The sequence below is a fragment of the Cibotium barometz genome, chromosome 38, assembly GCF_041138505.1.
Source record: "Cibotium barometz isolate CiBa-2024 chromosome 38, ASM4113850v1, whole genome shotgun sequence".
In the NCBI taxonomy this organism is placed as follows: Eukaryota; Viridiplantae; Streptophyta; class Polypodiopsida; order Cyatheales; family Cibotiaceae; genus Cibotium; species Cibotium barometz.
Genome location: NC_141083.1, coordinates 9,646,334 through 9,669,540, shown reverse-complemented (window position 1 = coordinate 9,669,540; position 23,207 = coordinate 9,646,334). Strand labels below are relative to the sequence as shown.

General features: G+C 41.8%; 1 protein-coding gene across 3 annotated transcripts in view; it reads right to left on the bottom strand.

Moving 5' to 3' along the window:
• Positions 1-16,298: 16,298 nt before the first annotated feature.
• LOC147616319 (protein LAZ1-like) overlaps positions 16,299-23,207 on the bottom strand; it is a 71,098-nt gene continuing 64,189 nt past the window's right edge. For all 3 annotated transcript variants that reach the window (XM_086777387.1, XM_086777386.1, XM_086777388.1), the window contains one exon: positions 16,299-17,030. In XM_086777387.1, the coding sequence (XP_086633513.1) occupies positions 16,725-17,030 (306 nt within the window). In that variant the 3' untranslated portion in view covers positions 16,299-16,724. The remainder of the gene's footprint in view (positions 17,031-23,207) is intronic.

The following is a 23,207-nucleotide window of genomic DNA, read 5'->3' as shown; positions in this document are numbered from 1 at the left end:
TCTGGAATGGAGGCTCGAAGCTCGTGGGGACGTGAAAAGGAAATGCAAGAGGAGGTGATGGACCATGGGTGGTGTAGATTTTGTGATTGTGTGTGTGCGCGCGCGCGCGTTTATAAATGGGTGGGCAGGCGGTGTAGATTTCGTGATTGTGTGCGCGCGCTTATAAATGAATGGCAGAGAGAGAGAGAGAGAGGGAGAGAGAGAGAGAGAGAGAGAGTGTGTGTGTGTGTGTGTGTGTGTAGTATTCACGTGGGGCGCCTTGCCATGCACAATTCAGTTACTTGTGGAGGTGACAAATGGAAACTCCACGAGAACCGCGTTCCCTTTACTCCCCATTCTAGGTGTTAACTAATTGCATTATATCCGTTTCATGCCTCCTTTTCGAAACTTTAGCTTTTTGGGACGAGTGGTCCAAAATCAATATATATTACTCCCTCTATCCATGGTGCTTGAAAAAGTTTACCTTTCCCCCAAATCTCCTTGACCTGGTTAATTTTTTTCTCCCTCACTCTATTGTCGTCTCATCGTCGTCATCATCACAATGCTCAAAAAAGTTACATTTCGCAAATCAATCAAAATAAAGGCAGCTCAACTTCCCCAAATCAATCAATGCTTAAATCTTGTACTAAAAAATAGAGCAAATCAGAGGATATTACAACTGAACTATATGATTTATGTTCCTTGGAAATAAAGGCAATGCCGACTTTCAATCAATAATTTCAAATGTCAACTAAGACAAATCAATAATTTCAAATGACACCACATCCGTTTAAACTACTCATAGTTAAAACATAGACAAGAGAAGAGCCAACATTATAGCTAGCCAACATCATATTCATCCCTCATGAGTTCCTACAATACACATAGTTAAAACATAGACAAGAGGCAAGCCAACATATTCATTCCTCACATGAGCTCCTACACAATACATAGACTATCTTTATCCCAACTCAAAGAGGAGTCTATGCAAACCACATAACTTGCTATTTTCATCTCTAGGGATGGAGCCCTCGTGTGTAAGTGGGCTTTACCCCTAAAGAAAGGAATAGCAGGTTGTGTGGTTTACATCTCCTCTTTAACCACACAACCTGAGAAATTCTCGTCTCTAGGGGTTGAGTCCTCTTATATAGTACACACATTGTGCACTATATATAGGCTACAACACACATTGTGCACTATATATAGGTTACAACCTCCTCGTAACACCTTCTGCGCTACCTCAATATCCACACTTGTCATGATATTTATTACAAAAAAGATCTTCTGATCTAAAGTCCATCAGAGAAGGGGAGATAGTCCTCAGTAAAGATCTCCCCTCACCTTTGGAAATGGAGATAATACATTGAGGAAGGGGTGATAGTCATCAATAAATATCTCCCCTCAGCATAAAGTCCGTTGAGGAAGGGGCGATAGGCCTCAATAAATATCTCCCCTCACCTTTGGAAAGGGAGAGGGAGATAGTGTTCTAGAGAGATCTCTGCTCAATCTCTACTCACCTTGGGAAAGGGAGATGGACATAAGAGCCTTGAGTAGCCTAGTATAATGTGTCCATGCACATCATCTCACGGCACATGATTGCATCGGCAGAATTGGGAAAGGGCGGGGGATGTATGAGGCTTGAGTACCCTAGCCCAGTGGCCATGCATGTTGTGAGGCAGCATGGTCTTATCAGTGGACTTGGTGGCCAAAGAAGTCTAAGGGCACATGGTTGTCGGTGAACTTGGTGTGTCAGAGAAGTCTAAGGACACTATTGTGGGGTGAAGATAGAGGAGAAGGACAAAGAGCTCATAGAGAACTTGCGATGGTGGCAATAGTGAGGTTGGAGAGCTCGGAAGAGCACCAAAGATGGCATCGAGTAGTGAGGTCGAAAATCTCAGAGACCACCAATGTGATGATGGTAGTAGAGCCAATGAGTTCAAGAGGTCGGTGAAGATGGTAGAGATAAGGATGGAATGTGGAGGACCTAGTATAAGAGGAGAAGCAACATCATATTCATAAACAAGAGGCAATACAACATCATAGCCAACATCATATTCATCCCTTATAGTCAAAACATAAACAAGAGGCGAGGCAACATCACAACCAACATCGTATTCATCCCTCATAAGCTCCTATAATATGCATAGTTAAAACATACAACATATGTTTTAACTACTCATAGTTAAAACATAAACAAGAGGTGAGGCAACATCATATTCATCCCTCATAAGCTCCTTAAATAATACACATAGTTAAAACATAGACAAGAGGTGTAAGGTGACCCTCACCCCCTTCATTATATGCAATGACCTATAGGAAGTTTTACTTTCTCCTGAAATATATCCGGCCCAGCAGCTTGGTCACGATGGAAGATCATAGGCGTCTGTGAAGAAGCCCATGTCGGTGATGATGATGGTCATGAAGAGGGAGCCCTGTGTCTAATTGGCTCTGTCCAACGTCGCCAGAACTTTTTATGTGAAGACGACGCACAGTAGACGCACTACAAAAAGCAAACTCTATTTATGGCAAGAGGTGAACTTTTTGTAGCAATTTGGATGTTCAACACCCAAATTGCTATAATAAAAAAAACAACAAAAAAAAAATTGAAACATAATGGATGTTGGACATCCAAATGGAAACAAAATGGATGTTGGACATCCAAATTGAAACATAATGGATGTTGGACATCCAAGTTAAAACATAATGGATGTTGGACACTCCTCCAAGAACTAGTCTGTTGGTACTTATAGATGTGGATATTTTAGTTTATGACTTTACTCTCACAAAAGCTAGTTACTTATGGAAGTCTACAGTATCAATTCTCAAGCAAAAAATTCATGCTTTGAATGTTCAGAAGCATGCAAACACTTCATCATCTAATGTGCCACTTACACACCAACGAAGTAGTGGAGTTCTGCCTCCAAGAGTTCACTTAGAGGAGGAAAATATACTTGTGGTGGATAGTGAGGAGGAGTACACATCATCAACTTCCTCAGGGGATGAGACTGCCATTAGTGATAGTGGAGGACTCTAGTAGTAGAGAAGAATAAGTAGTGTGGGAGTTGCACTGAGCAGAGTATGGTTTTTTATTGGCATTCCAATCGTTAATGTAAGACTCCAAATTATGGCATGAATTTGTACTTTTATTCGTGAAGAAGTCTACTTTTCAAGTAACATTTTGTAAAAAAATCCCAAATTTTTAAGTCTATTTATCGTTTTGTATCATGTCAAATTTGTACACAGTGGCCAAAATTTTGTCATTTTTTGGACATGTTTTACTCATGAGTACAATGTTTTCGAAAAACCCCTTAAAAAAAGTCTTTTTTGGAAGGAATCTTTGAAATATGCCAAAAATTTCTTTTTTTAGAAAATATTACATATTTTACTCGCAAACGTGTTTTCATGTAAAAGATATGGGATGACTGAGATTATGACGTGTAATGCCGGCCATGAACTAGAAAGCCTAAATGTACATAGAGCTAGATAATTAGTTTTCGGCCCCTAATTGTCAAATGGGTGGTCATTGGAAAAAGTGAGCTCTTATATATAAGTAACTTGAATAAATATACCAAATGTTTCTTTTTTTAGAAAATATTACATATTTTACTCGCAAACGTGTTTTCATGTAAAAGATATGGGATGACCGAGATTATGATGTGTAATGCCGGCCATGAACTAGAAAGCCTAAATGTACATAGAGCTAGATAATTAGTTTTCGGCCCCTAATTGTCAAATGGGTGGGTGGTCATTGGAAAAAGTGAGCTCTTATATATAAGTAACTTAAATAAATATGAAAGGATACAATCCCATTATCACATTTGAGTTTTATCTTCCACTTACTCTCTTATGTGGGGGGGGTGATGGTTGTGAGCTTGTTTGCTTATGCATGCTTCTTTCTTGATTGTGTGCCTGCTTGTAGTATGCTTTCCATCTCCTCTCCTTTCCCTCCTCCTCCTCCTCCTCCTCCTCCTCCTCCTCTCTCTCTCTCTCTCTCTCTCTCTCCTTACACATATAAAGGTATTAAGGTAGAGGTTGAGCTTTCCATAGCTCCTTCCCTCTTTGATCTCTACCTAGCACATGGAAGCTCCATGTGAGTGACACAAGTGATGGTGGAGTGAGTCCCTAGTGGCTTCACATCCAAAAGTTAACCCTCAAAGGATTAGCTAAGTGCATGCCCCTCGACGATCGACCCTTGCATCTTCACTTCTTCTCTCCTCATGCAAGGTTAGTGTTCATTTTGGTGAACACCCACCCCCACCATTGGCAAGGAGTTATAATTGATTAGAGTGTCAGGTTGGCAGTTGAATATAACAGTCACGCTTGAGGTTTATGGTTGTTAACACTTTGTTTTATTGTAATGGTGTGAAGGAATATTTTATGATGCCATGTTTACACATTTAATTTCTTCATTTACTTCACATTGACATCATCACAACTATCATCTCTGACGGTGGAAGTATGGATCCTACCTAGGTTCAAATGGGTCACCTCACGGGCGTGAGCCTCACAGACTGTTAACTTAAGGTTAACACGGATGTCCCACATGCATCAATAACATACACAACTGCATCTATGACAAGCTAATGGAAGTGTGCATTGGTCATAAGTGGAGAGGAGCCATCTACAACAAGCCAAGAGCATGCACAAGCAGTGCGCAGAGTCACCAAAGGATGAACACACATAATGGGGGATCGCCTAAAAGATCCTTGTCAACCGTCACTTATGTGTTATATCCACCTAAGCAGGAATTAGTGACTTGTTCCAATCATTATATTTAATTACACTTAATGATGTACTAAAAGGGATGATCGAGCCAAGTGAACGAGTCAATATCCACCCAATGTGTGCTTAGACTAACCTAGATAAGGTTAGACAATAAGTGGGCACCCAAATAGTTATTGGGTGTGGATGCCGAAACTTATACTCCCTTTTATATAACTTGTGAATTATCTAATAAGAAAGAGACATTCCCTTGAGTCTTAATTGAGAGTGTGATCTTGCTCCTTGTTCTCTAGCTCTCTACCCTACCCTCTTTCCCTTTTAGTAGTGCTTGTGTGCTAGTGAGAGCGTGTGTGTGTGAGAGAGAGAGAGGGCTATGTGGCACGGGTGGAGCATGGTCTTGCCACACTTAGGAGTTCCAAGCTCTACATAGAAAACTCTTGTTGGTGACAATGGAAGGTGGGTCTTCTCAAGTGCTAGCTAGCATCTTTGTAGTTTTCTCTTCTACACAAGATGGCAACGGACGGCAGGTAAGCAACCAAGTTCCCCATTGACACATGAAAGGTAAGCTCTCTTCATTTGGTTAGCCTTGAGCGAGTGAGTGTGTGGTGGGTTTGGGATTTCCATTGTCACTTGGTGCATGCTAGGGAGCACGATTTCTTTGCCTTAACATTTGAGTCAATTCTTATGTAGGGCTTATTCAGCCACGTGGTGAGAAAGACCCATATGTGGGGCTTGTTCATCCACGTGACGAGAAAGACCCATCTATGGAGCAAATCTAGTGCCGATGGTTAGATCAGGTTGATGTATGGTTATCATGAGGTGTTTTGGTTGGATTTGATTTATTTTGGTTGATTTTGTAGTTAGAAATAAGTTTTAAGATAAAGTTTGTATTGGACTAAGGATTAGAGAAACTAGGATTCGTCCTTTGATTGTGTTATTTTTTGTTATTTGTTGATTTGTTAAACGAGCTTTAATCTTCTTCATCATTAGGTTAATGTTTTCAAGACTTGGATTATCATTAGTGTAGTTATCTTAATCAATTTATTGGTATTTATAAGAGTTAATATTGGTATAAGTGTTATTAGTATAGTAGTAAGGCTAGTTTAATCAATATCTAGTTAGTTAGTGTGAAGTTAGAATTAAATTAGTTACTAGTAGTTAGGTTAGATATTAACTAGTCAATTAGGTGGTTAAGGGTCATTAGTGGGGTTAGGATAAGGGATAGTGTGTGTGGCCAAAAATAGCACAAGTCAAAAAAAAAGAACCCATGTAGGGGCAAAGAAAGCAATTGGGGAGCAAAACAAAGAAGGAGACATCATCTTGTATAGTCCATGCTTTGCATAGCAAGGCTCAGCATGGCATGGCGCATAGCAAGGCTCAGCATGGCACGGCCTTATGGAATATTTGCAAAAGCACGTCTCCTTAGCCTCGACCTACTCAATGTGTTCCTCGTCATTTGCCTCATCCTCACACAACCTGGCTCCCACTGCTCATCTCTCCCGTGCCCACCTCAGAAATAGCTGCCTTCTCCCTACCTTGCCTCGCTTACCATCGCGCCTGGCTCACAAGGCTTACCTTTGCCTATACCAAGCTACGCCCCACCATTGATAGCTTTTAGCAATTCTACCCTCCAAATCAGTATACCAGACAAGGGCTTGCTCTACAAGGTGTGACTATCTCTAATGTCATGTGCTAACAAGGATAGAAATCATCACTAGAAGGCTTGCTCTTGCCTACAATTGGATGCGCCTTCTTCCCTTACCTAAAATTTGTTGCGCCTTCTTCCCTCCAAATTTGCGCTACAAGTCTTGCTCTTGCCTATAATTGGATGCGCCTTCTTCTCCTTACCTACAATTGGTTACACCTTCTTCCCTCCAAATTGGTGCTGTAAGGCTTGCTCTTGCCTACAATTGGCTATGCCTTCTTACCTCCAAATCACTGTTGCAAGGTTTGCTTTTGCCTACAATTGGTTGTGCTTTCTTTCTAGGCTACCATCAATCTACCCCAATGCACAATGTCTATCCTCACATCTGGGACAAGGCTACCAACACCCTCCTCAACAACATGGGTTCACCTACAAAAATTAAAAAATTTAAGGTGTAAAGTATAGTACAACTTATGCCAATAAAAAAAAGCATTAAAAAAAACAAAATCAAAAGAGACACTTTGGAAAGAAACAGGAGCATGAAGGGGTAAAACAACAAACTTAACCTCTGTTAGGTGGAACATGGAGCCACACTCCTATTTTCCTTAACCTTTCCTTTAGAAGAACCAAAATTTCATCTCGCAACCACCCTTGACTATGAGGAGATATCTTTGTGAGGAGGTCGATTGTATGCACTTGCATTTTGGGAAAGTGATCGTGTCAGTTTACTACTAACCCTCTATTCAAAGACAGTGAGAGTGAGGTTTCCTCATGTTCTCTTCATGATGATTTCATAGAGCCATCAATGGCTAACGAAGTGGGTCATCAATGAATGCTACTTGGACAGGAACAGTGGTCTTGAACTACCCTCGCTTTAAGAGTAACAATCCCACTCTTAAGTGGAAAAATGTTGACCTTTAACATAGATATTCTCCCTCCTACTAGATCAGAGGAATCCCATGGAGCCTCAATGTCCATTTATGGGTGGTGTATTGGCATCCTTAAACAGATGATCGATCCAATCACACATGAATATGTTGATGGCCACCACCAGATCTATGAGATCATGTAGCCTAAAGGGGTAAACCAAGAAAATGTAGTTGAATCTTTAAACCCCAAGGTGCAAAGATTCACAAATAGAGAAGGGTGTAGAGTATACATAGAAACTTATGGGAACATCTATTACCCCAAGATTCTCACAAGAGAAACCCCTAAGCCACCCACCCTTGGTCAAAGATTATTCTTTTGTGGAAGTGCCAACTATTCACAACACATTACCAAAGAATCCAACCATTCCATCAAGTCTGGAAATGCCTCATATGTCTTAACTTAGCAATGAGCCTTTGGACTTCTTGAGAAACCTAGCAAATGCACCATCACATCAAGATCCCATTATGACTGGGAGACCAAACCTTTCAGAGTATTTTGGGGCACTCACCCCTAGTTTGGACTCATGAGAGACCTAGAATACCACCATTTATGCTAAGAAGTAGCGTGGTTGTCCCTTCACCAAGGACGGTTGTTTTCATGCCTCAACAAAGACCACCACTTGTTATACCATTAGTATAGCCTATAGTATCGACCCCTCTAGTTCCACAAGCACCTTTTATGGCTCTTCTTGGACCAGTGGGGGTATCTCCAAAAATGATGACCTTTACCGAAGCTATGGGAGAAGGTTTAAGGACAGAAATGATACCTAGTGTTCCTAGAGAACCTTGCAAACAATTTTGATCCAAGGCCCAACAAGTTCAAAGATTGAGGGAACAAGTACGATAGCAAGTATAATAATAATACATATGATTATTTGGATCATTTAGAGGTCGTTGAGAAAATGTGCAAAGGAGTAGGTATCAGTTATGATGATGATCCTACTCAAATCTTAGCTTTTGGATTGACTCTCAATGGAGTAGCTAGACGATGGTTCTAGACCCTATAGCCTCCTTATAAGGCCACCTACAATGCCTTCAACGATACTTTTAGGGTAGAGATCTCAAAGACAGGACCCAAATGGAGTCATGTACAATAGCTAAACAATATCAAAAGCAACAAGAAAGTGAGTCAATATGGGAATACATTCGATGCATAAGATATTATTACTCTTGCTATTGAGTTGATGAGAAACGAGTCAACCTCGATTGATTTTACTTTTTTTAGAGGGCTTGAAAGATCAAAACATACATAGCTATTTTTATTTGCAAAGGAGAACAACCTTTTAATGAGCGCTGCATAGATGCCCTAGACTTTTATGGACCAAGTCATCGTATGCCTATACCAGCTCGTCCTGCCACCACCCAACATTTAGCACTCTCCACTCCACATGAAGTGGGTAGCGGGGAGGAGACCCCATGTCCCCCACTAGGAGGATGAATTATAACAATATCTTAGTTTACATTTACAGAATGTCAACCTTTGGCACTTATGGTTGTGGGCAACCAATGGGCTATAAGGCACGAGAAATGAATTCTGCAACCCTTGGCAACCCTTAGCTTGCTATACTTATGGTGTTTTGGGGGTACATACCTCAAAAGGGAGTTCCCACATGGAGTCATAGCAGAAGCTACCCAAAAGCATCTCAACATTGTCATGATGGTGTCTAAGTTATGGCACAACTCACCTAATTTAGGATTGCCGAACAAACTTTCCCCAAGAAGTGATCAGGGACCCCTACCATCTAATTAAACATGCTGAGTGCCTTGAGAGAAAAAAGATCTTCAGATTGCTAATGCACTAGTCCTCACATGAGCCTAAGCCAAAATGAAGAGAAGACAAGACGCTGAAGACAAAGAAAGTGAAAGGTTTCACACACATCTTTAAAAAGATTCAAGGGATAGAAAAAGAGAGAAAGGAGATAGCATAAAAAATCAAAGTTTTGAACAAGATAGATAGTAACATGAAGAAGAAGGGTAGTGTAGTCATAGAGAGTGATGATGGGGAAATTGAGTTGTCTACTTTATCTAATGAAGCACTTAGAGATGGAATTATGAACTTGGCTCAAAGAGCTCTAGCTAGAAGACCTTGGTGGAATGGACTCTAGGACCTTCCAAAGAAGCTGACACAATATCCCAACCCCATTGAGGAAAAAATTAGGTTCATAGTTGCACAAGACGTGGTGGAGGAGACACAATACCCATTGTAGGGACCTCGAAGCCTAGTTTACCTCAGATCCTTATTGTGCCCAAGGTAGCCCTTGACCTTGTAATATAAGGATCCAAGGAAGGGAGTGTGTTATCTCCTCCTCCAAAGATTCGCTTTAAAATAGCAAAATTTGTGACCAAGCCCATGGTGGAATTAATGCAAGCTTGGGAACTAAGATAACAAAGGAAGAACCCAATGGAGGGAAAGATCGAGGATCCAAAAACTTAGACAAATATCATTTAAATGACTAACTCAAAGAGAAAGCCAAAACTTATGCTGCTTCAATATCCAAACAATTGAGAGAATCCATACCAAACTCCTTGAAGACTCTTCCTTCCTATTTAGGTTTGGGAAGGAGAAATCACTTCAATGAGAGTGCCTGTCTCCAAACATGCAAGAAGACAAAAAGATACGATAGGAATGAGTGCATTAATGTCTGCTCTGATTACACTCACATTGGGCGAATTCCTATCAAGAGACCCAAGCCTTTGGCAAGATAGAAGAGAGTGGATGCATGCAAAATTCGACCAAAACCCTATAGACGTGTTAGACGTGTTCGACCAAAACCCTATAGACGTGTTAGACACAGAGTCTGAAGAGCATACTACTAATGAAAATCCTAGTATCACCTTTAAAGATGTATGGGGCCAATGGAGTTGAAAGAGATACTGCTTGATAAAATCCCAGAAAGACTGAAATCCCTTTCCAGTCCACCCAAATTCAAGAACCGATGAAACTTAGTCATTCGTCTAGGTGAAAATGGAAGAAAGCATTAGTAAATGAATGCCCAAGAAGCCAAGGCTAACATGTTTTGGCAAAAGAGGAAGATAAAGGGAACAATAGATGAGTTTTTGAGCATTTTTGCAACTATAACATAGGCGACGGATTCATTGAAATTGACAAGGCGAATTGGTCCCCTGGTGAAGGAGGTCTTTGAAGGACATGTGGACATTAAGGAGGTGGACTTAACTGAACCTGGAGAGCAGCCTATGCCGGTGTACATTGCAAAAGAGGTAGCCCCTAAGGATAAGGGAGACTTAGTTTGCCTCCTCAAAAAGTTTTTCAACATGTTTGCACGGTTTTATACAGACATGTGAAAGGTGTGCATCCTTCAATTGTTATGCACATGATTCCCAGGGTGGCTGAATCAAGGCCAATCAGACAAAGACCACACAAAATGAACCCAAAATATGCTCAGCTTATCTAATAGGAAATTCAAAAACTCTTGGATGTATGGTTCATCTATGATATCCAACCTTGGGGGGGTGCACTATGAAGAAATCCTATGTATCACGTGTGTTCAAGGAGTATTAAAAAAACCACTTGCACCTATATAGTTTTGTGAATAAAATGACCCCTTTTGCTTCATAAACTTATGGTTTTTTTTTCAAAATTGGTTTTAAAAACCCCTCCTATAAGTGTAATTCTATAACTTTTTAAAATAAATATACTCCTCCTGATGAACTCACATGCTAAACTAACATATTTTTAGGTAAAGCCCTCACGGATCAAACATACCGAGTGGGTGTCTCCGATTGTGATGATGATGAAGAAGAAAAACGACAACCTTACGGTTTGCATTGATCATAAAAAAGTAAACAGTGCCACAGTAAAGGATAGCTTCCCACTTTCTTTCATGGAGCATGTACTCAAGAGATAAAAGGTAAGGAAGCTTATAGTTTTCTTGATGGATTCTCAAGATATAATCAAGTCATCATTGATCATAAGGACCAACATCATAAGATAGCCTTTGCTACTCAATGGGGCATTTTTGTTTATAAAGTCATGCCCTTTGGACTAACCAATGATCTGGCGATGTTTCAAAGACTGATGCGTACATCCTTCAAAGAACTCCTTAGAAAATGTTTGGAGGTATTCATGGATGATCTGTGTGTGAATTCCTCTTGGAAAGAACACCTAGCTTGTCTGCGAAAAATATTTAAACTATGCAACTTGTGTCGCATGTCTCTAAACCCAAAAAAGTGTCAATTCATGGTATGCCATGAAGTAATTCTTGGACACAAGTTGCGACACACCATCCCGCACGATAATCTTAAAGCATTTACTGATGATACCATTTTGGATTCATTGTCAACTGTAGAGTATGAGGGGTTCATTGTCAGCTGTTGCAGAGTACGAGGGGTTCATTCGTGCAGCAATCCTCTTTTGAAGCTAAAGTTAATGTTCAAGGTACTCATGCAAATCATTCCATTTGAACCCACACACCGAATCATGCCAGAAGAATATTCAAAAATCACTCCAACAAAACAGCATAATTTACCATACCCTCTCACGCCCTGACTTAGAAAAACTACTTCCATTAGCCAGAGAGGGTACATTATGGGCGAATGTGGCAAAGCACACAAAGCTGGCAAATCCTTAGTTAGCTGATCTGATGGAGATACGGATCGTTACATTTATGATCAGATACTGTTTCCGCAGGTGGAGAAAAGTAAACCCTGTGCACACACGAGGTGGCTACGCCACCATAGTCACCATTGAAGAGCACCCCTGACTAGACGATTGTGGAATTCAGCCAAACTGGAGAAAGGAGTACCTGGCGATTCCGGAATACACCCGTGTACATGAACGCGCCACCAACACTGCGGGTCGATCCATTATACATGCCAATTAAAAGAAGATGGACACCGCTGGAATTTCAAGAAGCGAAAAGGCGTGACTCGCATGTGTGCTACAACTTCCCCATTTTTATACCAGCAACATTTGCACACTTCCAGGAATAAAGACAGCAGATACTTACATGGATCAGGGCATCGCGCAGAATTCCAGACCTCGCTATTGTAGCTAGCGTCAAATTTTTGAAATTGGTGGTGGTGTTGATAGACCAACCAAAGGAGCCCTATGATGACTATGACGTAGAACACTTGAAGTGCGACATGAACCAAGGGCCATCAAATAGGGGAATCATGCTTTACTACCACCGACTCCGATGTCTTCTAGGCTACATGCATATCACTTTCGAAGACATGGTGGATACAAGATTCTAGAGATCACATTGAGCATTCTGACACACACTCAAGAAGCTCCAATCCAGGAGAAACTTCTACCGACATGAGTTCAGTGACCGGGTATTTAGACCTCGGTAACAGGTTCTGCAGACAGAACCTACTTTAGGAAGGAGGGGATGTTAATTCCATTTTGGATTAACAAATATGATCCTCCAATTGAGGACATTAATAAGTGTCATGAAACGGCACTATAAAAGTTGTACATTATGAGAAATTGACCACCCAAAGCCTAGTAAGTAAGTTTTGGGCACCCAAGTGTGAATAAGGGCCAAATGTATATAAGGCATTTTCTCATAATGAAAAGACACAATCCCCTTGTGTTATAGAGAGCTCTCCCTTGTGTCTTGAGAGAGATTGAAGGAGAGAGCATTCTAGCATTGTTCCTCTTTTATGCTTGTGTGATTCATGCTTGTGTGAGAGTGAGAGAGAGAGTGATTGCCTTATGCGATGGTGCGAGTGACTCTACGATGACAGCGTGGAGGTGGAGATTGGAGATTGGAGATTGGAGATTGGAGCTTAACAAGCGAGCTTGGAGGCCTCAAGGAACTCAAGTTTGAAGCATTGGTAAGTGTCCTACGACAGTTGTGATCTATCGCTCATCCTTTAGATGAATGTGTAGAGTTCCCTCTTGGAGGTTTGGTAGCCCATAACAACAACGTGACAAGGATCCAACAATTGGACATAATGACCCCTATCATGAGGTTGACCTTAAAAGCCTCTATTCTCTTATTATAGAGAGGAGCATACTCATTATCTAAAACCACATGTATAAATCGCTTCTTAGACTTGTTTCTAATGGTCTACAAACCATAAAACAATATTGAAATTGTAATTAACTCCTTTCTTTGCAAAAATATAAGTGTAGTAAAACATTATCATTAATTTCATACACTTGAATTTCAAATAACATAAAATTAATTCCCTTTAAATATATCCATACCTCCATTAAGCATTGTAACAACACTTCCACTTGATGGCACTAGATAATCAAATCTCTCTTCATTGTTATCCATGCATAAATAGTATGTGAGGAAAGAGGAGATTGAGGTGAAGATTTGAATGGAGAAAAATTCAAATAGAGGCTGGGCCAGAAGAGTGGCTATTGAATGAGAAAAATCCGTCTAACAACAACCACCATACCTTCATGAAAATGCACTAGAATAGAACTTAAGGTGTTTATATGTGTTGAAAAAGAAAATCAAACAACTAAGTTTGCTTCAAGATATATTTGAGTTATTTTTAAAAATGCCACTTTTTCCAATCGACATCTTTGAATTCTGTATTGTACGTGAAGTTACATAGCTACTTATGTTAGAAGTATTCTTGTACTTGTTTTCTTACTTTATAGAGTACTAGCTCTTCACATTTATGAATTTTGATTCATAGTGGTTGAAGTTACGTGCATTTATTAGAATAAAATATACATTGAATCTCTTTAAAAAATATAAAAAATGAGAATTTAGATTCTAAAAGAAGAGAGAGAAACCCAATATAATAATATTATTATTACACTTTTCCTAGATTCTAAGAAGAGAGAGAAAGCCCTTAAATGACTCATTTGGAACTCGAATTTACGCTAATGGTGATGTACACCACGAAGATGCCCAATCTCTAGATATCATTGCTATGAGCTCCGAGTATAACATCATATCGCAACCAACGAGATCCAAATTGCCATCTACCCATGCAAATCATTCCATGATAGTCCTGGTGCTCATTCTGCCAAGGTGCGGACCACTTCTACCAACTATCCAATTTTAAAAGATCCGAGCCATTTCCACAATAGGAGGCCTTGCATGAAGAATGTCTACATCGCCTATACTCTTCTCTACTCTTGCTTGCATGTGCTCTATTGAATCTTGCATGCTTGATGAATGCTTACTAGATAGGATTGTTTGCACATTTTTTGTTGCATTAGCTTTATCTTCTTCCCTTGCCTTTTGAGAGAGACAACCATCGTAAAGGACCATCTCTATTTCCCTCCATCTAGGCGAAGAGAGCTCTCCCTTCACCCCATCAGCAAGGAGCATTCCATTGTGACAACAAATTGCGAACTTGCTAGTGCACCCACATTGAGAAGTTGCATTTGTGGCTCTAAGGCAAAGCCCAATGACACATGCTTTGGCAAGGCTAAAGTAAGCTCTTGACTTGAACAACCTTCCGCCAACCTTTCATTGTATGAATGAAATATATTTGGACATCTTTAATGCAAAAAGAAAGAATTCAATGCTTCCACAGTCAAGTTAACTTGGTTGTGAAGATGGTGTTATTCTGCCAAAGGGCAGGACCATCATAACCATGATGACAATGAAGACCACTCAAATCTCAATGTTCTCAATTGCCTTCAAAAGCTTTTCTATATTTAAGCATGTGTGCCTGCTAGGCACCTATTTCTCTTCTTTACTTTTGCTAAAATAAGCTTTCGTTGGCCCTTGACACCTAAGCATGCACATGGATTTGGTGTTTTTCATACTTTCCACATTGCATTAGAAGCTAACATATGTATCAACCCTCAACTTTGAAGGTTGTTGAGTACCCTTCAAAGGAAATTTTGCCTTTCATAGGGAGGATAACATCTATCAAAAGAAGGGAAATCAAGTGTGTATAGGTTTACCCTTCTATCCTCCCTTCATAGTAAAAACAAATGAAGAATTAACCTATCAAAATGCTTTCGAAAAAAAATTAAGTAGGTATCTATGTTTAAAGGGATCCGAATTAACATTCGGAAAAAAGGTGGATTAAAATTTGTCTTCAAAAGTCTTACCTTCTAAAATGGAGGCCTAAGTCCTGACGTTTATCAATCAGGGGCGCGCAGCTCATTTGACTGCAAAGAACCACACAGACCCGTATGAGAGCGTATATAATTTATCACATTTAGACATTTCCTTTATAATACAAGCACTAACCAGTCCTTTCCACCGTCCCGGAAGCAACTAGTGTGTTGAAGTTAATGGAACATTCAAGTTAGGGTGGCCTCCAATTTAAGGTTTGGTTTTAATGTCATGGAGGTGCTTAAGTGCATTTGTCTATTTCTGATGATCTTAGGCTTTGGGATTTGAGTTACCCTGTCATTGAAAGTAGATATAAGTGTATAAGTGTGCATATACATAGTTAAGGCGTGTCACATAAATGTAAAAGGCTTTGTCGCTCCTAATGAACAAACAATTTTTCACATAATACAAATGCTGGGAGAAATTCCTAAAGTTAGGGGTTGCATGCCTAAGGTATCACAACTACTTCTATGAGATAGACATTGATGTGAAATTCTCCAATGGAAGCATTTCACTCATTTGAAAATTAGTCAATTTCATTTTGATTAGGAAAAATACTGTAACTCCATATTGGATATAACAAATCATCCACCATGAGAAATCGAGTTTGTGTCCTCATCTACCCCTTAAGCCCGCAACAAGTTTCCCAAAATGAAAAATTCAAAGCATGTCGTCCGCGAGTTAGTGGAGCAGTTAAGATGGTTCTTGAGAGTCCCGAGGTCATGGGCCTCTCTGCAAAAGCGGTGGCATGTAGGGCGTGTGTGTTGTTCTATCTAATTCCAGCCAAACTTTTAAAAAAAGAAAAATTCAAAGCATATTTGAAAATAACCTTTAAACGAGATAGCGTTTTCTCTTGAAGCCTGAATTTATGGTCAGACAAATTACCACTTCAAAAAAAACAGTGTATATATAACAAAATAAATATATCCGTTGGTCAACCAGACAGTTCAAATTCAGAATCTCTGAGTCCCACAATTTCAACATAGATAAATGCTAATGTTGTAACAAGCCTTGTGCAATCAAGGTAGGGATGCCCTCTCTTACCTTCATCTTTTTCTGTCATTACTCATCCTCTAATTTTGGTTTACAGCCTCTTCATTCAAATTTATCCTTTTGTCCTTTACATCGCGGAGCAGTTTAGAGCAAAGAATACAACATTGTGTTAATTGATTTTAGAGCTGTATGCAGGCTTTACAATCATGAAAGCTTGTGTTGCTGCTGTGAAGTGCATACACCTTACTGCCCAGAGGGCAAAACATTTCACCCAACCCATTCAAAATACTGGCAACTGTAGCTCGGATTTAGAAGAAAGAATTGCAGTATTACATCTTCATTATACAGGGGATATACATCCTCCTTTGTGTTGTATACAGGTGGTTTTATCAAGGTGTTTGAACACAGGTGATAGGCTAGGTTTTGAAGGCTGGGATTTGAATTGCACCCTTATTTAGATGTCCAACGGTGACCTGATGCTTGATAGCTGCCCAAGCCTAGGTCACTGCCCTCGCCACTGCTGTCACTATTCCCATAGGTGTAGGAGTATCTCTTCAATTTCCGTTTTCCCACTATCCCACTATCACTTATACTCCCAGTTAACAAGGGATCATCACTCCCCCTTATGGTAAGCCAAGTGTCGTCTTTTGTTTGCTTCTTTCGATCTCTGTGCTGCATGGTCGCTTTCAGGCGCACAAACCCTTTTTCAACAGGTTCACGAACTTGTCCTACTGTAAACTTTACATCATTGAAAACCTGCCAAAAAAGAGAAAAAGATGGGCATGTTAACTGTCTCTTTGCTGTCTAGAAAACGCACTTAGCCTTCTGTAACAGAACAATAACTCACGCAAAGGAGTCCCTTCAGCTTGATTCTAATAAGGGGCCTGTTCTCGTGTTCATCAAGGGGCCCAACTAGCTTCTGCCGATACAGTTCATGTAGTGAGGGAAGATCCAAAGGGCTTAGGGGGTGGAAAAAGCCACATTCCGGGCCTGTAATTCTAGATCAGGCCGTCGCCCCCCGGGAAAGAAAGGGGCACAATTGCATGGAGGTGGGCATGGCTTTATTCTTCGAGGAGGATGGCACAGGTCTCGGGACAAGCGGAAGGGAGGAACAAGGACAAAGCAACGGATGGCGGGGTGGGAGAGAGAAAAAAAATAAGGGCAAGGATGAGCAAGAAAACTACAGGGGAGGCAGGAAGTGCAGAGGAGAGCCCAGATGAGTGTAGGATGCGAATCAGAATAAAAACAGGAAGGAACAGAAGGCTGACGCAAGGATAAAACTGGGCGGGGATGAGCTAGAGGGGCCAGAGGCCCACACGCGAGGGATGGCACACGAAAGATGGCCAGGTGGGGGGTAAGAAAAAAAAAAGGAGCAAGAAAAATAGAGGGGAGGCAGGAAGTGCAGAAGAGCCCAGACGGGCAGCACGAAGTAGAAGCGGAGGGTGTGAATCAGAATGGAAAGGGGGAGGAACGTAAGGCTGACGCAAGGATAAAATTGGGGGGGATGACCAAGAGGAGCCAAAGAAGAGACATGAGGAGATGAGGCAGGTGTGAAGCAGAGGGAGAAGACATGAGGAGATGAGACAGGTTTGAAGCACACATGAGCAGATGAGGCAGATGTGAAGCAGAGGGAGAAGACAGGAGGGGGGCGCGGTGCTGAAATGGAAGGGCGGGGACTGGCGCATGGGCAGGTGGGTGCATACAGGGGCTCATGGAAGAGGGGGGACTGCTGCAGGACTAGCCGGAGCTCTCGAGATGACCTGCTGGCTGATTTACACCCTAGGTAGGGTTCGGATGCACTTTTGGCCCATTCAGCTAGGGAAGCGAGGTGATGGTGAATTTAAGCAGCCCCACGCTGGGTTAATTCAAAACCCCACTGATGAGAATCTGGTGGCCAAGTTGTACATCCAAACTAATGCGCATGAACTATCTGGTTGCCATCCAACTGAGCTCCAGCTGCCCGCCACCCATGTCCTGTGAACAGCTCTTGAGTGTATCCAATTGACCAAGGTGGTCAGAAATGCTAGGCACGATGTGTGCAATACATGTACACAGTATGAAAAGGACCGATCAGAATAAGGTACAGTAGGTGCATTGCCTGAGCCTGAGGTGGTCAGAAATGCTAGGCACGATGTGTGCAATACATGTACACAGTATGAAAAGGACCGATCAGAATAAGGTACAGTAGGTGCATTGCCTGAGCCTTCAACTAAAAAATACATAAACATAAAAGTTAAAAATAACTGCACATGGAGGATGTGTATAGGATGCAGAGAGAAGCATATGGGCTGCATGCCTCATCCAGTCCAGGACAAACTCTGAATCAAAATATTTAATAAGCTAATAAAGCCTCGCATTCTGCTTCTTCCTAAGATTCTACATCACAGGTTGCAGTCACGAGGTTTATTTACATAAACAGGAAGAAAAAGATAATTTTTTGGTATAGTGGAAAAGGAAGTCTTTAAACAATCAAACCTTCTAAGAGAAGGTAAAAGAAAACCATGGTGAGCAAATTAGGGCATTTTTTTGCACAAATCATTACCAGCACATATCCACCGGGATGCGCTGTGTGTAGCCACTTAAGCTTTTCTGACAGGATTTTGGGTACGACTAAAGATCTTTTATACAGATCAACCACCTTGTAGGCATGTGTTGCCACAACTATCTATATTGAAGAGGGAGGCTATTGAGGGCACGCCGCTTCCTCCTGTGTCCTCAATCCAACATTTCTCTTTTGTTTTGCGGGGATTCATAAGTGTCTGCTGATACAGCTCCCCACTTTCATCTGCTACAATGTGTTCAGGATCTATCATGTTCACACTGCGCAGACAACTAGTATTGAAGGCCCACAAATCCTGCCAGGTCATAAAACCCGGCCACAGCACGAACAGTGATAATCAGGCCCAGCAAGAATTGGGATGGACAACACACATGCAATATTCGTAGCTTGAGCTCCTAACACTCAGTTCATTTGTTGGCCTCAAATATCAGTAAGTATGGGTAAGCACTGATGCAGGCTTCCAACTTCACACCCTCCATGCCCACATACCCTAAAGGCACATGACCCAAGGACAAAATAAGAACTTTTTTGTCCATTCTGGACAGGCAGACACCTGGGGGACAACTAAAACTTTTTGTAAGTGGGCCTATCAAAATTCAAACTCTCGACCTTGGCCTGAAAAGGCAAATGCTTTATTCACTAGGACCAAGTTGTGCTATTGAAGATGTACAATACGTTCAAAACTTGAAACTTTTGAGGCCTCCAGCCAAAAAGAGAGGGGATACAGACAGGCACCCAAGTCATCCCATATGCAGCCTCCATGGGACCTTTTCTGCCTAAGGTGTTTATTAACCTTCACTCAAACTGCACTAGGTGATGGAGCCTCTCAATCAAACTGCCCACTAATCACTGTCTGCCACTGCACGAGTGAAGTGAAAAAACCATAGAGAACTTGAAGAAAATAGGCCTTTAAACTTTACAGAGTCACTAATTTAAAATGAGGTGACTCATTGATCATATTGCACGCTGCCATCTAGCATAGACCATGTTAAATCCTCTCTGCTTTGATGAAAGCACTCAATTCTGAAGAAACCTGCACAGCATGATTTGATTACCAATAAACACAACCATTGGTGAGGTCAATCTATATTTGAAAAAGAACGTGTTATCAATAAACACAATCATTGATTGGTTAGGTCAATCTATATATTTATTTTATTTTATTTTTTTCAGAAAGAGACTTCTATTAAGTATGAGAAAAACATACAACAATCACTGCTATAAGCCGGAAGAGAATAGAATCACCCCAATATGTAAGGTGATTTCAACCACTGAGGAGCATCATGATGCCATGTAAGACCTGTGGTACTAGAGGAAAAGAAGATGCCATGGTCCCATTCCCGCAAAAATATCACACGCTTCGCCTGCGCAGAACGAGAGGGCCCCTGAATGCGAGCCCAAGTAGCCATAAGAGCGTGAATGATATCACCCCATATAGTACTAATGCACTGAGACCCAAAAATCTGGACACCCTCAATAGCCTCCGTGCATCTAGCTCTCCAGATCTACCATGCTGTAATACTGGCAATAATCTCCCAATTGGTGTCAATCCTCTGTCTAGGGGGTGTATAATCAGAGTGAGGAACATCCTGCAATAGACCATGCTGGGCAATACCTCTACGAATGAAAAAAACAGAATCTGTACCACTGCCCTCATAAAAAAGTTGCGGACCGGACTGGGAGAGCCAAGCAACTGCCCCCCAAGTCACATGCATGGCTCGGCCACTCAATTTGCCCATAAGTTGGGCTACAGGACCCCAAATCTGCTGTGCAATGCTGCACCCCCATAGACAATGTTGTACGGACTCAGAATCTGCCGCACATCTAGGACAGGAAGGTGCTACACCGAAAACTGATCTCCACTGATTGGTAGGGAGACCACCATGTAAGAATAAACAAAAGAAATGAGAGATCTAGCTCCTTCTGTATGAGTGCCAAAGTCTATGCCAATATCTGCGCTGTATCACTGGAGAAATATCATAGCTCTCCCAATGAGGCCTAAGAGTAGGGATCCTATGCATCTGTCGAGTGAGGAGAAGCCTAGCATTCCGAACAGTGAAACTGAAAAAAGGAAGGCTTTTCAAAGGATCGAAGGCATCAATCCACTCCCACTCTCCTGGATCCCACTGAAGATATCTGATAGGACTGCCACCATATAGCCACAAACACCAAGAGCCATGAGTCACTATCTGAGGAGAAGGGTCAATGAACCAGTGCTTCCCCGAGTGACCAACAATCCTCACTAGACTAAGCCTAGTGTTTGGTATGATCTCCTCCATACTATATCTCCTCAATCTCCCACCAGGCATGATAGAATACATGAAGAAATCTGTATCCTCCTGGCCTAGCAGAGCAATGACCTGCAGAGGTATGCCTATCCTCGAAAAAACTCCCAGCCAACTCAGATGATAGTCTCCGTGAAAGGTCCCAAAAAGCCACTCATGCGGAATAGCTGCATCAATCTTATCAATACGAATGCGAGAGCCCCTAAGATGCTGAGTGGATGCAACTCTCCGATCCTCCGGAAGACTCTTAGAGGTCTTCCAAGCAAGAACTGTGTATGCGCATCTCTCCCTTCCTGACCATTGCATATAACGAGATGCACCAAGTGGCCGACCAACCTCATCCCAAATGAACTCGTTCCACATAATAGGTTGTCGGTCAGCCTCGTCCAAAGACCTAGGAAGCCTTTGTCGCAAAAAATATCTCATGCTTCTCCATGCTCTGACAATGGCTGCAATAAGAGGGGAAGATGGTGCCCTAATATCAGCCGCTGTGAACAAAAAACGTGTGTTGGGCATCCAGTCTCTCCCGACCCTGGGTGTACATCTGAAAATCTGAGACAAGAAAAAATCCTTCCAAGGCTCAGTGCCTGGTAGGAAACCTCTGACCACAAGTTTGCAAAGCAACGCCCTGCATTGAGCATCCGGATCGATAATATTCAAGCCCCCCTCTCTTTTGGGCTGAATAACTATGAGCCAAGCTACCCTGGCACAAGTGTCTAAGGTGCCATCCAAGCCCGACCAGAGAAAATTGCAGATCAATCTCCGCAATTGGCCAATGCACGCACGAGAGAAGCACCAATAAGAGGCAATAAACCAAGCTGAGGCAAGCAAAACCTGATTAGCCACCAAAGCTCTGGAGGCTAAATCTAATCTCCTGGAGCTCCAATGGAGGAGCTTCTTCCGGATACTCATAAGTACCGGAGCAAACTGCTGTGCGGGAGAAATATCAATCCCAACTTGGCATCCCAAATATCTAGCAGTACATCCTCTGCTGATCCAAGTAAAACCAAGCTCTGCACCCCAATCAACTCTCGGTGAATCACTAACCCAAAAACCAACAGATTTGTGCCAATTAATGAGTGCCCCTGCTCCCAAACAAAACTCCTCTAGTGCTACCCGGAAGGAACATAAGCATATATGTGAAACCTCCAAAAACAGGGCAGTGTCAACAGCTAACTCAGAGTCAACCAACTCCTCATGACTACGAAGAGGCAACCTCAATCCTAAAATACCAACAGTGCAGCGGAGAAAGATGCTCATGGCCTCTGCAACTATGATATATAATAAAGAGGCTAATGGGCAGCCCTGTCATACTGAGCGAGAAATCTGAAACCGCTCTCCTCTATCACCGCAAGCAAGAACTCTACTGTGGGCATCACGATACATGCATGAAACTCCCTTGATCCATCTCTGAGAGAATCCCATATGACTAAGAGTACCCTCAAGAAAGTCCCAATCCACTCTATCATAGGCCTTCTCAAAATCCAAGAGCAGAATGGCTAAGGGCTGATTGCTCGCTTTAGCCCATTCGACGGCCTCCCAAAAGAGAAAATGTTATCAAAGATGCTCCTGCCGTGTAAGAATCCATTCTGGGTATCATGAATAACATCCTGCAAAATTGGCTGCAATCTGATGCTCACTGCCTTAGCAAGAATCTTATAGGCAGTCCCAAGTAAGGTAATAGGTCTCCACTGGCCAATCAATGTCTTATCCCCGCTCTTAGGAATAAGATAAATAAGCCCCTCAGTGAGAGAAGAAGGCATAGAACCTGTGTCCCACATCTCCTGCAAAGCCAATGTTATCTTAGCCCCAATCTCATCCCAAAAAGTAGTGAAAAAAACAGGGGAGAGGCCATCCTCCCCTGGACACTTACCATGAGGTAAGGCATGAAGAGCATGACTGAACTCTTGCATAGAAAAAGGGGAATCCAGAGCGGCACACATCTCCTCGGTGATCAAATGTGGCAATGCATTCCAAACCTTCCTCTGTGCCCTGTGTCTCAGATCAGAATGCGGCTCAGCACTAAGAAGCTGGCAATAGAAATCGGTGGCAATCTGTCTAACCATGAGAGGATCTGAGTGAAGAGTG